General features: G+C 37.7%; 1 protein-coding gene across 2 annotated transcripts in view; it reads right to left on the bottom strand.

Annotated features, from left to right (window-relative positions):
• The window catches only part of LOC109859208 (plexin domain-containing protein 2), a 33,404-nt gene that overhangs the window by 8,450 nt on the left and 12,544 nt on the right, over window positions 1-12,410 (bottom strand). The window contains exons 1-2 of one of the 2 annotated variants that reach the window (XM_020437215.1): window positions 11,287-11,367; window positions 10,420-10,506 (exon numbers count right to left, since the gene is read on the bottom strand). The exons of the other annotated variant lie outside the window; for it this stretch is intronic. Of the exons in view, the coding sequence (XP_020292804.1) occupies window positions 10,420-10,453 (34 nt within the window). The 5' untranslated portion in view covers window positions 10,454-10,506; window positions 11,287-11,367. Of the gene's footprint in view, window positions 1-10,419; window positions 10,507-11,286; window positions 11,368-12,410 lie in introns of those variants that run through there. 2 annotated transcript variants of the gene reach the window in all.

Here is a 12,410-nt window from a genome sequence, read left to right as displayed (position 1 = left end):
ATGCTTATTCGCGGATCTTTGTTAATTAAAATCTCAGTAACTATTGCGAATCTAGCAAAATGGTATAGGACTTTTCACCTCAGTTTTATTCCTTTTACCTGCCTACGAGCGATGTTAAACCAATTCTGGGACACCCTGTATATACACTACAGTTTCCGCTCAACATCCTGAAAACGGCTCGTAAGGCCTTATATATTTCTTGGTTTTAATTTCAGCGAGCTTTAAGTCATAATTGTACAAATGTGTAGACTGTGTGCACACCCGAGTCGAAATTTAGCGTCTACATTGAACCTCAATTCCTGTTTTTTTATGTAGGAGTAAGAGAGAGAGAGTAGATGCTACTTTGACGCTGCTATACGTCCGAAATTTCCTTTTTTCAAAAATTGAGGTTCAATGTAGACGCTAAATTTCGACTCGGGCAAGTTCGCAAGCTGAAACCGCGAGCGAGCGAACGCAACTCCGCGCCACCCACGCCATCGTACAAAATACAAAATTGCGTCGAATCTTCTCTCTCATATCGAATCTTTTTCAGTTCAGGTCGATCGTGACATAAACGCGATTGTTTGCTAAAATAACAGCAGTCAGCAATCAGCAAACAAAATGCACAAATCACTGTGTGTAATATCGCGTTAAAACTCTTTCGAGCGATATCACGTTAAATTTGTTGCGCGTTTTACACGTGTATATTTGCTCGTCTCGAGCAATATTATTTGCAGTGTCTGTTGAGAGAGGCTGCGAGTCACGAGAACTTTGCACACACTAGGAATCAAGTTGCGCCATACACACACTCACACACACACACCAGAAATATTTTGTAATCCGCGTTTACTTTCGTTCGTTTCAATTCACGCGAAAGTTTTTTTCTTTTTTGCCAGTATTTGCTTCGCCTTGAATAAAAAATCCAAAGTTAGTCATAATTTAAATCACTAATTGATAATGACGCAAAGATAAGTTTACATTTATTCTAAAATATGTCAAACGACGCGACAGAAAACAAATTTGTCCCATCGATTCCGAAGCAAACAATATCTCTGTGAGAAGTTTCTTTGTAACAGCACGTACGAATAGAACCATTTGATCCTAGAAGTGTCCCTTAGAAAAACAACGAACGTCGTTGGTACATTTTGAAGAGTTGTTGTACGCGTAAAAAGTGCAATGCGCCACGTGACGTTTGCGCGACACATGCTGCTAATCAATATCCGCCGCTACATAATGGATACAGGTTTTTAACGCACACGACGTTTGTATAATTAGAATGCGCTTGAAGCTGGTTTACACCGTATAACCGACGCGAAAACGCGTCGGCGTCCCAACGCCTCCGCATGTACGCGCGGATATATTTATAGACAGGGACGAGTAAAAAGAGAGACGCTCCGACACGTAGGCCATTTTTACGGCGTAAATAAGCTGGGAGATAAGAATAAGCGACACGAAATTAAATTCAGCAGCATATTAATATAAAAAAAAAACTTGAGCCGCGACTTAAGTCGACCTTTGTAAGATACGTCAGAGAAGGTTTTTTACATTGTAATTCCAAAGTTTTGTCGCTGATCTTCAAGGAAAGATCAGACATTCCTGCTTCGCGTCGCGCTTTTTCTCAACAATTGCGATTATTTTTCTTATCTAAAAAAAAGATGATTTAGAATTCCAAATGTTGTCGGAAAAAAATTCTCCGCGGTATTGATTACTTTGATATTCCCGCGATAAAAAAAAAAATAAGTTTTCCGCTCCCGTTACATCTCATTATGCCAGGTATCTTTCAAAGAAAACTTCTTCTTTCTCGCGACGATTCACCTTGCGAAATGGAAAACAGCCGTGGCCTTGACGCGTGTCAATTAGCGTGGAATTTCCGATAAATAAAGAAACCGCGCGCATTTGTTTATCACGCGTCGTTACATATGTTTATTTGCATTTGATTTTCTCAACTCGCGTTTTTTTCTTTTCTCCAGCAAATAAGAAATCGAAATAAACGTTTGTAAAAAAGAGGATCATACAGTAGAGAGAGAGAGAAAGAGAGAAAGTAAGATTGAAAGATTCACCGAGAAGAAGAAACTTTTGCTCAGCGTTGAATATTTCACACGCACGTGGATCTCGCGACGTAAAAATTTCAACAGAGACCGCAAATTCTCGGGGAATTCCTGGCTTTCGGGAGAAGAAGGGATTAATGAATCGTAAAATAAACATAATTGTCCGTGCGAGCAAAACTATATACCGCGTCTTTTTTTTCTCACGCGCGACGTGTCGTCCGGCAAAAATTTTTTTAATGAATCGCGGAATTAAACGAATCGTATTTGAATATGTCCCGAGGAACAAGGGAAGAGAAACACGCGTTGGATAGTACATATGACGAAAATACTCTTCTCTCTCTCTCTTTCTCTCTCTTTCAGGAGGCCGTTCGCACTTGATCCTATATCGGGCACGCACGCGCCACTGCGTCCTCGTTCTGAATCTTTTTAAGGAGATTCAACCGTCGCGCTGTCGTCGTCGTCGTCGTAGTCGCGCGATCGCCGACGAGTCCTTGGGATTCTTCCCTAAAGCTAAGTCGAGACTTTAAACGCGAAATAAATGCCGATGTATATTTGCGGGTCATTAATTATTCTCGAGCGTTCGCTCTTGTGCCGCGGAAAAAAAGCGATGAAAAGAAACTTCGAAAATTTAATCTCGTTTCTCTTAATGGACGAAATAAGTACCTATGGAAGTTTAACTTTTTCACTCGCTTACGTGAAGCAAAGTAAATATCGGTCGCCGAATATGAGATTTGTTAAGAAGTTTAAAAAAAAAAAAACAATGATACAACCGTCGAGATAAAACTGTTTTTACCGAGATGTCATTATATTAAGTTCATTAGAAATGTCACTAATTAAGAAACAATTAAGAAGAGTCGCGCTGCGATAACTAAATTTGTTCTACGGTAACATACGCGCGTGCCAGCGCAATTGTTAGTTATTAATTCACGCACTAGACAATCGAAATTCGGGATTCAATGAGAGATAACGTCATCGGAGTATTACGCAAATCCGCGCCTTCATTTGTGCATCGATCATTTCTCTCCGCGCTGCACACACTTTCCGTCCCGCGGCATATGTAGCACGGGAAATGTGATTGGATGGATGTGCGTGAAAGGTTTTCCATGTTCGTCCAGACGATGGGACGCGCCCATTAATCTCTTGACAATCGCGCGCTTATTTTTTTCCGCTTCTTTTCGTTCGTAGAATCGGACGACATCGTGCGGAAACGACGCGACGACGACCAATGTCAATGGTACGCGCTCCTCGCAACATCGCTGCTACACGTTTGAGGCGCGTTTTCTTTCTCTCCTCGAAATGTCGAGGTGTCAATAAAATTTATGATTTTACAGCAACAAAAACAAACAGAGCAAAAAAAGCGATTTTGACGCTCTCTAATACCCGTAGTGCGTTTCTGTGAAATTTATTTAGGCGCGAAATAGTTTTCTCATAGACGCGACCGCATCGTGTACACAGCGCGTCACTGAATCGCGGAATAGGCGCGGGGATCGGAGGGCAAACGGGCCGTACGATTCGAACGGCGCTTGTTGGCGAGCACCCGCCTCGCTTGCCCTCCGATCCCGCGCCTATTCCGCGATTCAGTGACGCGCTGTACAATGTACATCTAGATCGCCACCGCGACAAAAGATTCACACACGCGCGGTTCAAATGTCAGAGAATCGCGTTGCGCGAGAGATCGAAACGAAAGCGGCTTATTGGTTTCTCAATCTTTTCCGGTCACGCTCTTCCGGTATAAAAATAGAATCCCACAGAAGAAAGGAAAGAGAAGAGGACACAAAGAAAAAGAGAGAGTTGAACGTCTGCGCATACAATGTACGTCTTCTATAATGTGTATATTTTATCTTTGTTTATGCTTGAATTTTATCTTTGTGTATTTATATGTCGTCGAAGTTTGTAGAATGTTTGTATAATACGCGCGAGTATCAAATCCGATATCTCTCTTAATATACATCAGACACAGATAAGGCGCGCGATACGCGGCTGCGAAATAATAATTGATCGATATGATAAAATAGAACGCGCTGCCAATAGACTGTACACTTGTTTTTTCCACGAACTGCTGCGTGTATCTAATTGTACGACGAACATTAATTATTATTATCCAACGTCATAATGGAAAACCACACTCAGCGAAAAACAAGAGAAGAGACCGAGGAAACACGACTTGACTGGAAGATCTTTAATGACTTAATGCGACAATTATCGCTACTTATAGCTATGACTCTCGGAATCGATTTACGAATGAGCCGTTCCGATCACGCGGTGTAATGTGTATATATGTATGTGTTATTCGTATGTTATCTCGTATCTCTCTCCTTCTTTGTTATTTCTTTTCCGATAAAGCCGATTCAAAGATTACGGTCGTTCGTGTGCGATACCGCGGATAAAATCTCATTATTTAACTTAGATACGAAAAGTTGATTTGCTACTTCAGATCGTACGTGATTTTGCGTACGTCTGCAACGCGTTGTAGACGTAAAAAATAGATTCGAGACAAATTTCTATGCAGGAAATATAATTGTTATAGAACGACAGAAGTGCGACGGCGAGAGAGAGAGAGAGAGAAGTGTAATCAGAAAGACTGTTTTTTCTTTGGCTAATAATTACAGGCATACGTAACATTATGCAATATCATCATGTTTGAGGGATTCAGAGAAGTGCGGCACTTTGGAAACACGTTTTACTTTTGAAAGTCGAGACGCGTAAATTTCAACGCTCGAACATCTCGAAAAAGAATGGCTCCGTTTAGAAGAAAAGCTCTTGCCACAAGGTGTTTCAGATAAGACGGCTTCTTCTCGCGGGCGAAAAGCCAAGGCAGATATAAAGAACAGTCAGGATAGATCGGATATGCAAATGTATGCGGCGTTGCGGGTTTTGCTCGCTTGAGATAACGGCGCAGCAGACGTTCTCTCTCTCTCTCCCACCTTCATTCTTTCTCTCTTATTAAACGACTACGAGTTTCGGGTGCTTGAAAGTCGCGATAACGAGTCGAGTGGCTGAGAGGAAAACATTGTTGCTCTCGAAGGAAGAGGCGAAGATTGCGAGCCAAGTAATTGGGAAGTTTCAGACGTTCTTTTATCTCTCTTATAAGAAGCTCGATGACGTCGGAAGGTGACAACGATGTCGCGCCTTCGAATCGAACCCCGATCGGCTGAATGCGTCATCTGACGCCATTTGCTTTCGCCAATACCAAATACAAGCGCACGCATACATTATGATGATCACGGAGGCGGTGTTAACACGCAAAAGACGAGGCATATCAACGACTTGATTGAAAAGCCAAACAAGCGTCCGACGTTTCCAGACGTTAATAAACAGAAAACATTCCTCGTGTGTACGTCGAGAGAATGACTTTATTGACCGTCACGTGTTCCTCGTAATCCGTATTTTTATCGAGAACACATTTTCACATGACGATCTTATTATTTTCTCGCAATGTTAATGCGGTAAAACAAATATATATATATATATAATTGCGTCTCACACACAGTTGATATTTGTGAGCAATTACTATTCTCGTGCAAATGTGTTCAATTTCATTTAATTGTACGAAAAAAAAACGGAATCGAGCGAGAATTCTGCAAATTGGCCGAGTTTGCTTGTCCCACGGAATGCGAGAATTTTTAGAAATATGCAAAAAAAAAACAAAACGAAACGAAAGAGTGCGAGCGAAGAAACTTGTTTGCGAAATGTGACTCACACGTTCGTCCCCGTATCATAGACAAAACCCTGTAAAAGTAGCTTTGCGCGCGGAACCAGTTTCGACGCGATTAGCAACCGGACGCACATGCATGCGCGCTATTTTCAGTTACGTCGCCGATTCTAGACGATATTATTTGTCGTGCAAGCATATAAGACCATAACACGAAACGATCTAGATTCCTGCCTGGTCTAACAGACTAACCGAGCCGTTTTGGATGCACTTTTGACAGAAATAACGGACAATCGTTAGGTTTAAATTATCAAAAGACTCGCGATCATACAGAGATATATATTCCATAAAATTTACAAACAGTCATTCTATTATTGTTACGTAGAAACACGATACCGTTGAAAATCGATTCCATGTGCAAATTATAGATATCGTGTAGTTGTAATTGTTTCTCTGTGACATTTGTGATTCATTATTCAAATACTTTTTTTCTGATTTTAATAGCAATTAGTTTTGTATTGATAAGCGTAACCGGAACACGCAATCGCGTCGCTCGTACATAACGGCGACTATGCGCTATTTTTAACACACCAGGACGGTGTGTTATGTCGGTGATAAGACACCCCGAGAGTTGCGTAAACTCTCTATATTATCCGGAAGTAACACGCGATGAACTATCTTGTCAGCGTAACTTCCTCTCTTTCAATCTTCGCTTTTTTCGAGATTGTTTTTCGTATTTGGTAAATATGCCTTTTTGGTCATACCTCACTTTTGTTGCGATTTATACAACATAGATATGTTATAGGACACGTCGTACTGAGTCACTTTCTATAAAAATTTCGTGGAGAACGCCTCAGTATGACGTGTCCTACAACATATCTAAAAAAAAATCGGTGAGATGTGACCTAAAATGTATATTTACCAAATTATAAAAAAAATATATATATAAGTAATTTGCAATAACTTTATTACAGTTGAATACATGTACACAGCGCGTCAAAAATTCGCCGAGTAAGTGCGAGAGTCTAAGGACAGGAAGGGCGTTTTCCCTAAGCGATAAGGATAAGAGATACAGTGATTGGCCACTTAAGGAAAACTGCACTATATAGAGTGAATTATAAAATTAAATTTAATAACTTGAAGTAAATCTTCAGTACTACTAGCTCAAACAACCTATAACAATTGCAAATAAACTAATAAATTTATTAGAAAATTTGAAAAATTATTCAAAATTTGATAAAATATTTCCTACAGTCAAAATAGACAGTTATTGGCCATATGAGTTCTGTTAGTATCTGTTTATATAACAGGCGAAGTTATCATAATAAATTTTTTGTTTCGACTTATGAAGATATAGTAATGAATATTTTATTTATAACACATTAAAAATTAACAAACCTACTTACATCTGTATCTATAACTCAAAATAAGAGGCCAATGACTGTCATATGGTTTTCATAACCTTAAAAACAGTGATTGACCAGTTGGCCAATGTTTGTCGTATAACAATAAGTTTTTGAGCTTCTTAAATACTATAATATTACTTTTATTCGGAGCAGAAAAATTTAATTAATATTAAAATGTTTATAATTTAGAATATAATGATAGTATTTATTTATATTTATTACTTCTTTACTACATGGCCAATTACTGTTGGGAGGCCAATAACTGTACTGTTTACCCCTAAATAGCGTCAACGAACAACATCGTACTAATTAACACTGTAGCAATCGCTTCATCCATAACTGTATTAACTAACTATTTACCGCTAGGGAAAACGTCCCTCTTGCCCTTAGACTACCGTGTCTACTCTGCGAATTTTTTTTTTGACGCGCTTTGTACATTACATAGTTTTACAACGCGCAACACTCATGAGAGCGCAGTGGTTTTGCGTAGCATTTCAAACAATGTGTAATATTTCTTGATTAGATTGGAATAAACCATTGAGGTTTGATAAGAATAAGTAAATAAAACAATAAATATATATTCGGTCATTGGAGCCGTTCGCTAGGTGTTGTGCGGAAATTATACGTGTATATATATCTATATATACGTGTTCACATGTAAATTTTACACGTGAAAATTCGAATTGAAATAACAATTCTAAAATTCATATTGGATGCTATACTTGCATCTCTTATATGAGAAATCCCAAATACCCACTTAATAAAATATTTTTTTCGCAATATAAATTTAATTTCAATTAGGGGGGTATTTGGGATTTCTCATATAAGAGATGCAAGTATAGCATCCAATATGAATTTTAGAATTGTTATTTCAATTCGAATTTTCACGTGTAAAATTTACATGTGAACACGTATATATGGATANATTCGAATTTCACGTGTAAAAATTTACATGTGAACACGTATATATGGATATATATACACGTATAATTTCCGCACAACACCTAGCGAACGGCTCCAATGACCGAATATATATTTATTAGTTTAGAAACTACAGAGCCGAAAAAGATTCTTTAATTGTTTAAATAAAACAAAATTGAACATCTATCATGCTCCAAATATACTAGAAGTTCATCACACGTAGAAGTGTCGCGTAAAAATATTATCCGCGTTTATTGTCGGATCGTTAACAAACAATAGTAATCATTAAACAAATTGACATCAAAGTTGTTTGATAAACAAAACGAAGATAACAGACTTCCTTAAAAAGAAAAAAACAAGATTGTGACATTCACGTGCCTCATATATTTATGGGTTTATGAATTTCACGTTGAATTTTTTCTCCCAAATATTGCGAGATATCTCTTTGTGTTATCGCAACTTCTGCGATAGCATGGCAATTAAATTGTATCCGCTGTTTTTCGAATCACACTACAAAGGAAAGGATTGTGAATCAGAATTGCACGCATGATGTAAGACGATCCTTACGAGAGATACTATCGTACGATTTCTTTTTCTTCGCTTTCGTTTAAAGCCTCGAGGATTTAATTCTCGCGTTTCAATGACGATTGAGGAAAGATCGCGTCTCTCGGTTCCGAGTATTGTATACCGTAAAGATATTATCTAAGAAAAAACGTGTTTTAAATTCCAAGCTAAATTGCTTCAGTGTGCTTTGTGAGAGGAAAAAGATTCGATATTTTTTGCTATGTCCTTGGGATTCGAAATATAAAAATAAAATAATTTTTTTTTAATTTTAATTTCAACATCAAACTTAATAGTTTGCAGCAAAAAAACAGAACATCGACTATGACCTCTTGCACGCAAAAGTCGTATAATTTCTCCTATTACTGCAGTCAATTCTCCTCGAAAATACAGTGATTTAATGATACGTGAGATGTTCTCACAATCCTCTATTCACGCTTCACTGCAATATACATGACGCACGGGATTTTTCTTCCTGTCTTGCGTGATGCTTTTGTCGTTTGTCAATATATATAGCCACAAGACCGGCAATCTCGAAAGCATTGGCGAATCGACTATTTCCTCTTGACTACTTCCTCTCGGAATGTAAAATTAAACATCAACATTTAATAATTCCTTAATTGAAAACAAATAATATTTTTATTATTATTAATTATTTTTTAATAAAAAAAATTCTCATATATGTATACTGCATTTTTGATATCACTGATATTGCGTTCATTTCTAGGCAAATAAATACATAGGTGTTTTTACACTTGTTAATTTTAATATTATTTTATTTGTTTAATTTTAAGATTTCAATATTATTTAAATTTTAATATTATTAAATTGAGTTTTGTCGCGCTTTACATTTTAAATCGAGTTAAAACGAAGTATTTAATTTTCGATCGTATCATAAAAAGTTTCGTTTTAAAAAATCTGAAGAACGCAACCTTTTGTTTTGTCGCAATTGAAGCGCGACGCGATTCCTTGATGACATGCGTGATCGTTCCTATATGCATTGCGTTACTGAATAATGCTAAACGCATCCGCGACGGTAACGCATAATTGAAGAGTCGTTAAGAAGGATCAAAACTCGACACGGTCAATAAATCGACCAATTGCACACGCATTTCAGTTCGAGCGTAATGCAACGTATGTACGTGTTGTAACTTACAATATAACCGATTATTCTAAACTACACGCAAGGAATACGACGAATATTTCTTTTACAAACAATGCGCTTATATATATGCAATACACAAATCTTTAATAATTATTTTACGCGAGTAGAAAAATCTTAAGCAACTTTTTCCGAGTTTTAACACGTTTCACGTTTGCCATGTTGGTCGCTTCACTCTGAACTTTCCGTGGTGTTCGAGTCTTTTGAAATTTTCCTTGTTAAATGGAAATTTTTGAAAAAATTGTTTGTAAAATCATGTAAATATCACAGCGCAATTATCATACCATTGGGTCGTTTACACTCGATCGCGGCGCGACGATTATTTTTTCCGATCGTTTTCCGAAATCAACGAAAATCAATTCGGCACGGAACGAGTTAATGTTTTTTGCGTAATATAATAATAATAATATACTCGGCTTTGATTTTGGTGTAAATTTCCCGACGCGAGCTCATCGACACGCTAGAAGGATTTTCAGGCCAGCGAGCGGGGTAATGACACAAACGTGTGACGCGTGGCGTCGTTGTCGTCTTCGTCGTTATTATTGTCGGTAACTTCTCAGCTGTTATATCTCTCGGTTAAAATCGGTTCTTCGGGATAAAAGAAAGAAAAGACAAGAGCGGAGACACGGAACACAAAAGCGTAACGTACGAAGAGGGAGCAGCGACGAGTGCCAAAGACCTTTTGCTTACGTTCTTGGAGCTCATTCGTTCGTTCCGTGAGCATCGCGGTTTTCGGTGAAAGCGACCATTGTTCGTCCCATATGTCTTTCTTCTGGACTGAGAGAAAAAAAGAAAAAAGACGATAAAAAAGGAGATAAACGTGGACGAACTCTGCTGCTCGCCAACAGAACATGACCGGGGAGAATCTGAACACTTGAGCTTGTGCGACGATTATGGATCGCGACCGATTTACTTAACGCAACTCCGCATGACTCGACCCCAGAATATATACATGTATAAAGTTATATATATTTATATGAAGATTCTTTCTCGGTAAATCTCAATAAATCAGGTTCAAGAATCGTCGCAATATGTTTACGAAAAAAAAGTTTTTTTTCGTTATATTTTAGTTAATCTTTCGTGGTCAGACCTCAAAAATATATAATGACGAGTTAGTCAGACCGGGTGTGTGAGACCCACGCAACTTTAAGATCGAATATCTTCGCAAAAAATCAATATTTTTTCAAGGTTTTTGTTTTGAATCAAAAGTTTGAACACTTCTGCGTTGATAAAAAAAAAAAAAAAAAAAACAGTGGAAAAAATTTCTAGTAGTTTCGAAGATATAAGAGTAAAAAAGCTAATTTTTTCTAGAAACGCCGATACGCAATTTCTGACTGGATCTGGGAGATTCACGTCTGACACTACAAAGGATTAAATTAGATTGACCGATCTAAGATCGCCTAAAGGCGATTTTCCTCAAAGGTGGCGATGATTTACCCCACTCGAGGAGAATTGACGGTGCGTCAGCCACCGCGTGTTTGCTTACATAAGCCGCAAGGACATAACCTACGTCGTGCAAAGAAAACGGGCGCGGTACTTTTCAAGTCTGATACACACCTGTCACCGATCGTCTCTTTCGTCAATGAAACGACGACGAGGAAATGTTCTCGTCAAAGCGACACACTTCAATGACTTCACGCGTGCTCGTTATTGTTGCGCGCTCGCAAATTTTATTTTTGTGCTTGTCGCGCATTTAGCGCGGATAGATATGTAGTGCTGATAAGTGACTGCTTGTTGCGCTGCAACGAGCGTTGTGAACACAGGTTTGTTCATGACTTTAACGCGATTGCAGAATAAACAACAGTGATAAGATACAGAAGAAAGATTAATTTTCATAATACAGCACATTGCATGTATGTTTAAAAAACACTTGAATTGTGTAATTAGATTAAATAATTTTTGATCGATTAAGAAAAAAATTAAAATTAATAACTAGAAGTAGAATTACGTGATTTTACATATTAAGTAATTTTTAATTGATTAAGAAAAAAATTAAAAATAATAATTGGAAATAGAATCAGCGATTTTACATATTAAATAATTTTTGATAGCTTAAGAAAGAAATTAAAAACAATAATCGGAAGTAAAATTAGTGTGTATAAACTTACATATTACAAAATCAAGTTTTGCACACACGTGTCAGATTATTCGACGTCGCTGAAACGTTACAACAGATATTATACCATTATCGTCGAAATAGTAACAAACAACTTATAAGAGTTATCGTGCTAATTATTGCTTAAGTAATGACACATGATCTATGATTACGCCGCGTACGAAACTTCGCACAAATAAACGGCACGCTATAACTTCATACGAGCAATATGTTACACAACTGCAACAACGGCCATGAGAATAATTTCAAATGAATTAAACAAACCAATTGAGCAACTAAAAAAAATTGCGTAATTAATGCTAAGAATAAATAAAACAACTGGTAACATTGTACGGCGTGCAAAGACGGGAATTGCGCGATAATGAAAATTGATACGCGACAATAAAACGCGATTGTAACTCTCTGTCGGATATTTTTCATCCATTCTTTTTATCACTCGCGCAATTGAATCCGGATTTTAATAGACACTTTCGAAATCTATGAAGCAATTCCGCTTGCTGTGCTAATTAGCTTTCTATTTGTACAAGTATAGAGAGAGAGAGAGAGAGAGAGAGAGAGAGAGAGA

The sequence above is a fragment of the Pseudomyrmex gracilis genome, unplaced genomic scaffold, assembly GCF_002006095.1.
Source record: "Pseudomyrmex gracilis isolate BER0280 unplaced genomic scaffold, ASM200609v1 scaffold_247, whole genome shotgun sequence".
Taxonomy (NCBI): Eukaryota; Metazoa; Arthropoda; class Insecta; order Hymenoptera; family Formicidae; genus Pseudomyrmex; species Pseudomyrmex gracilis.
This window is presented reverse-complemented; position numbering and strand designations above follow the sequence as displayed.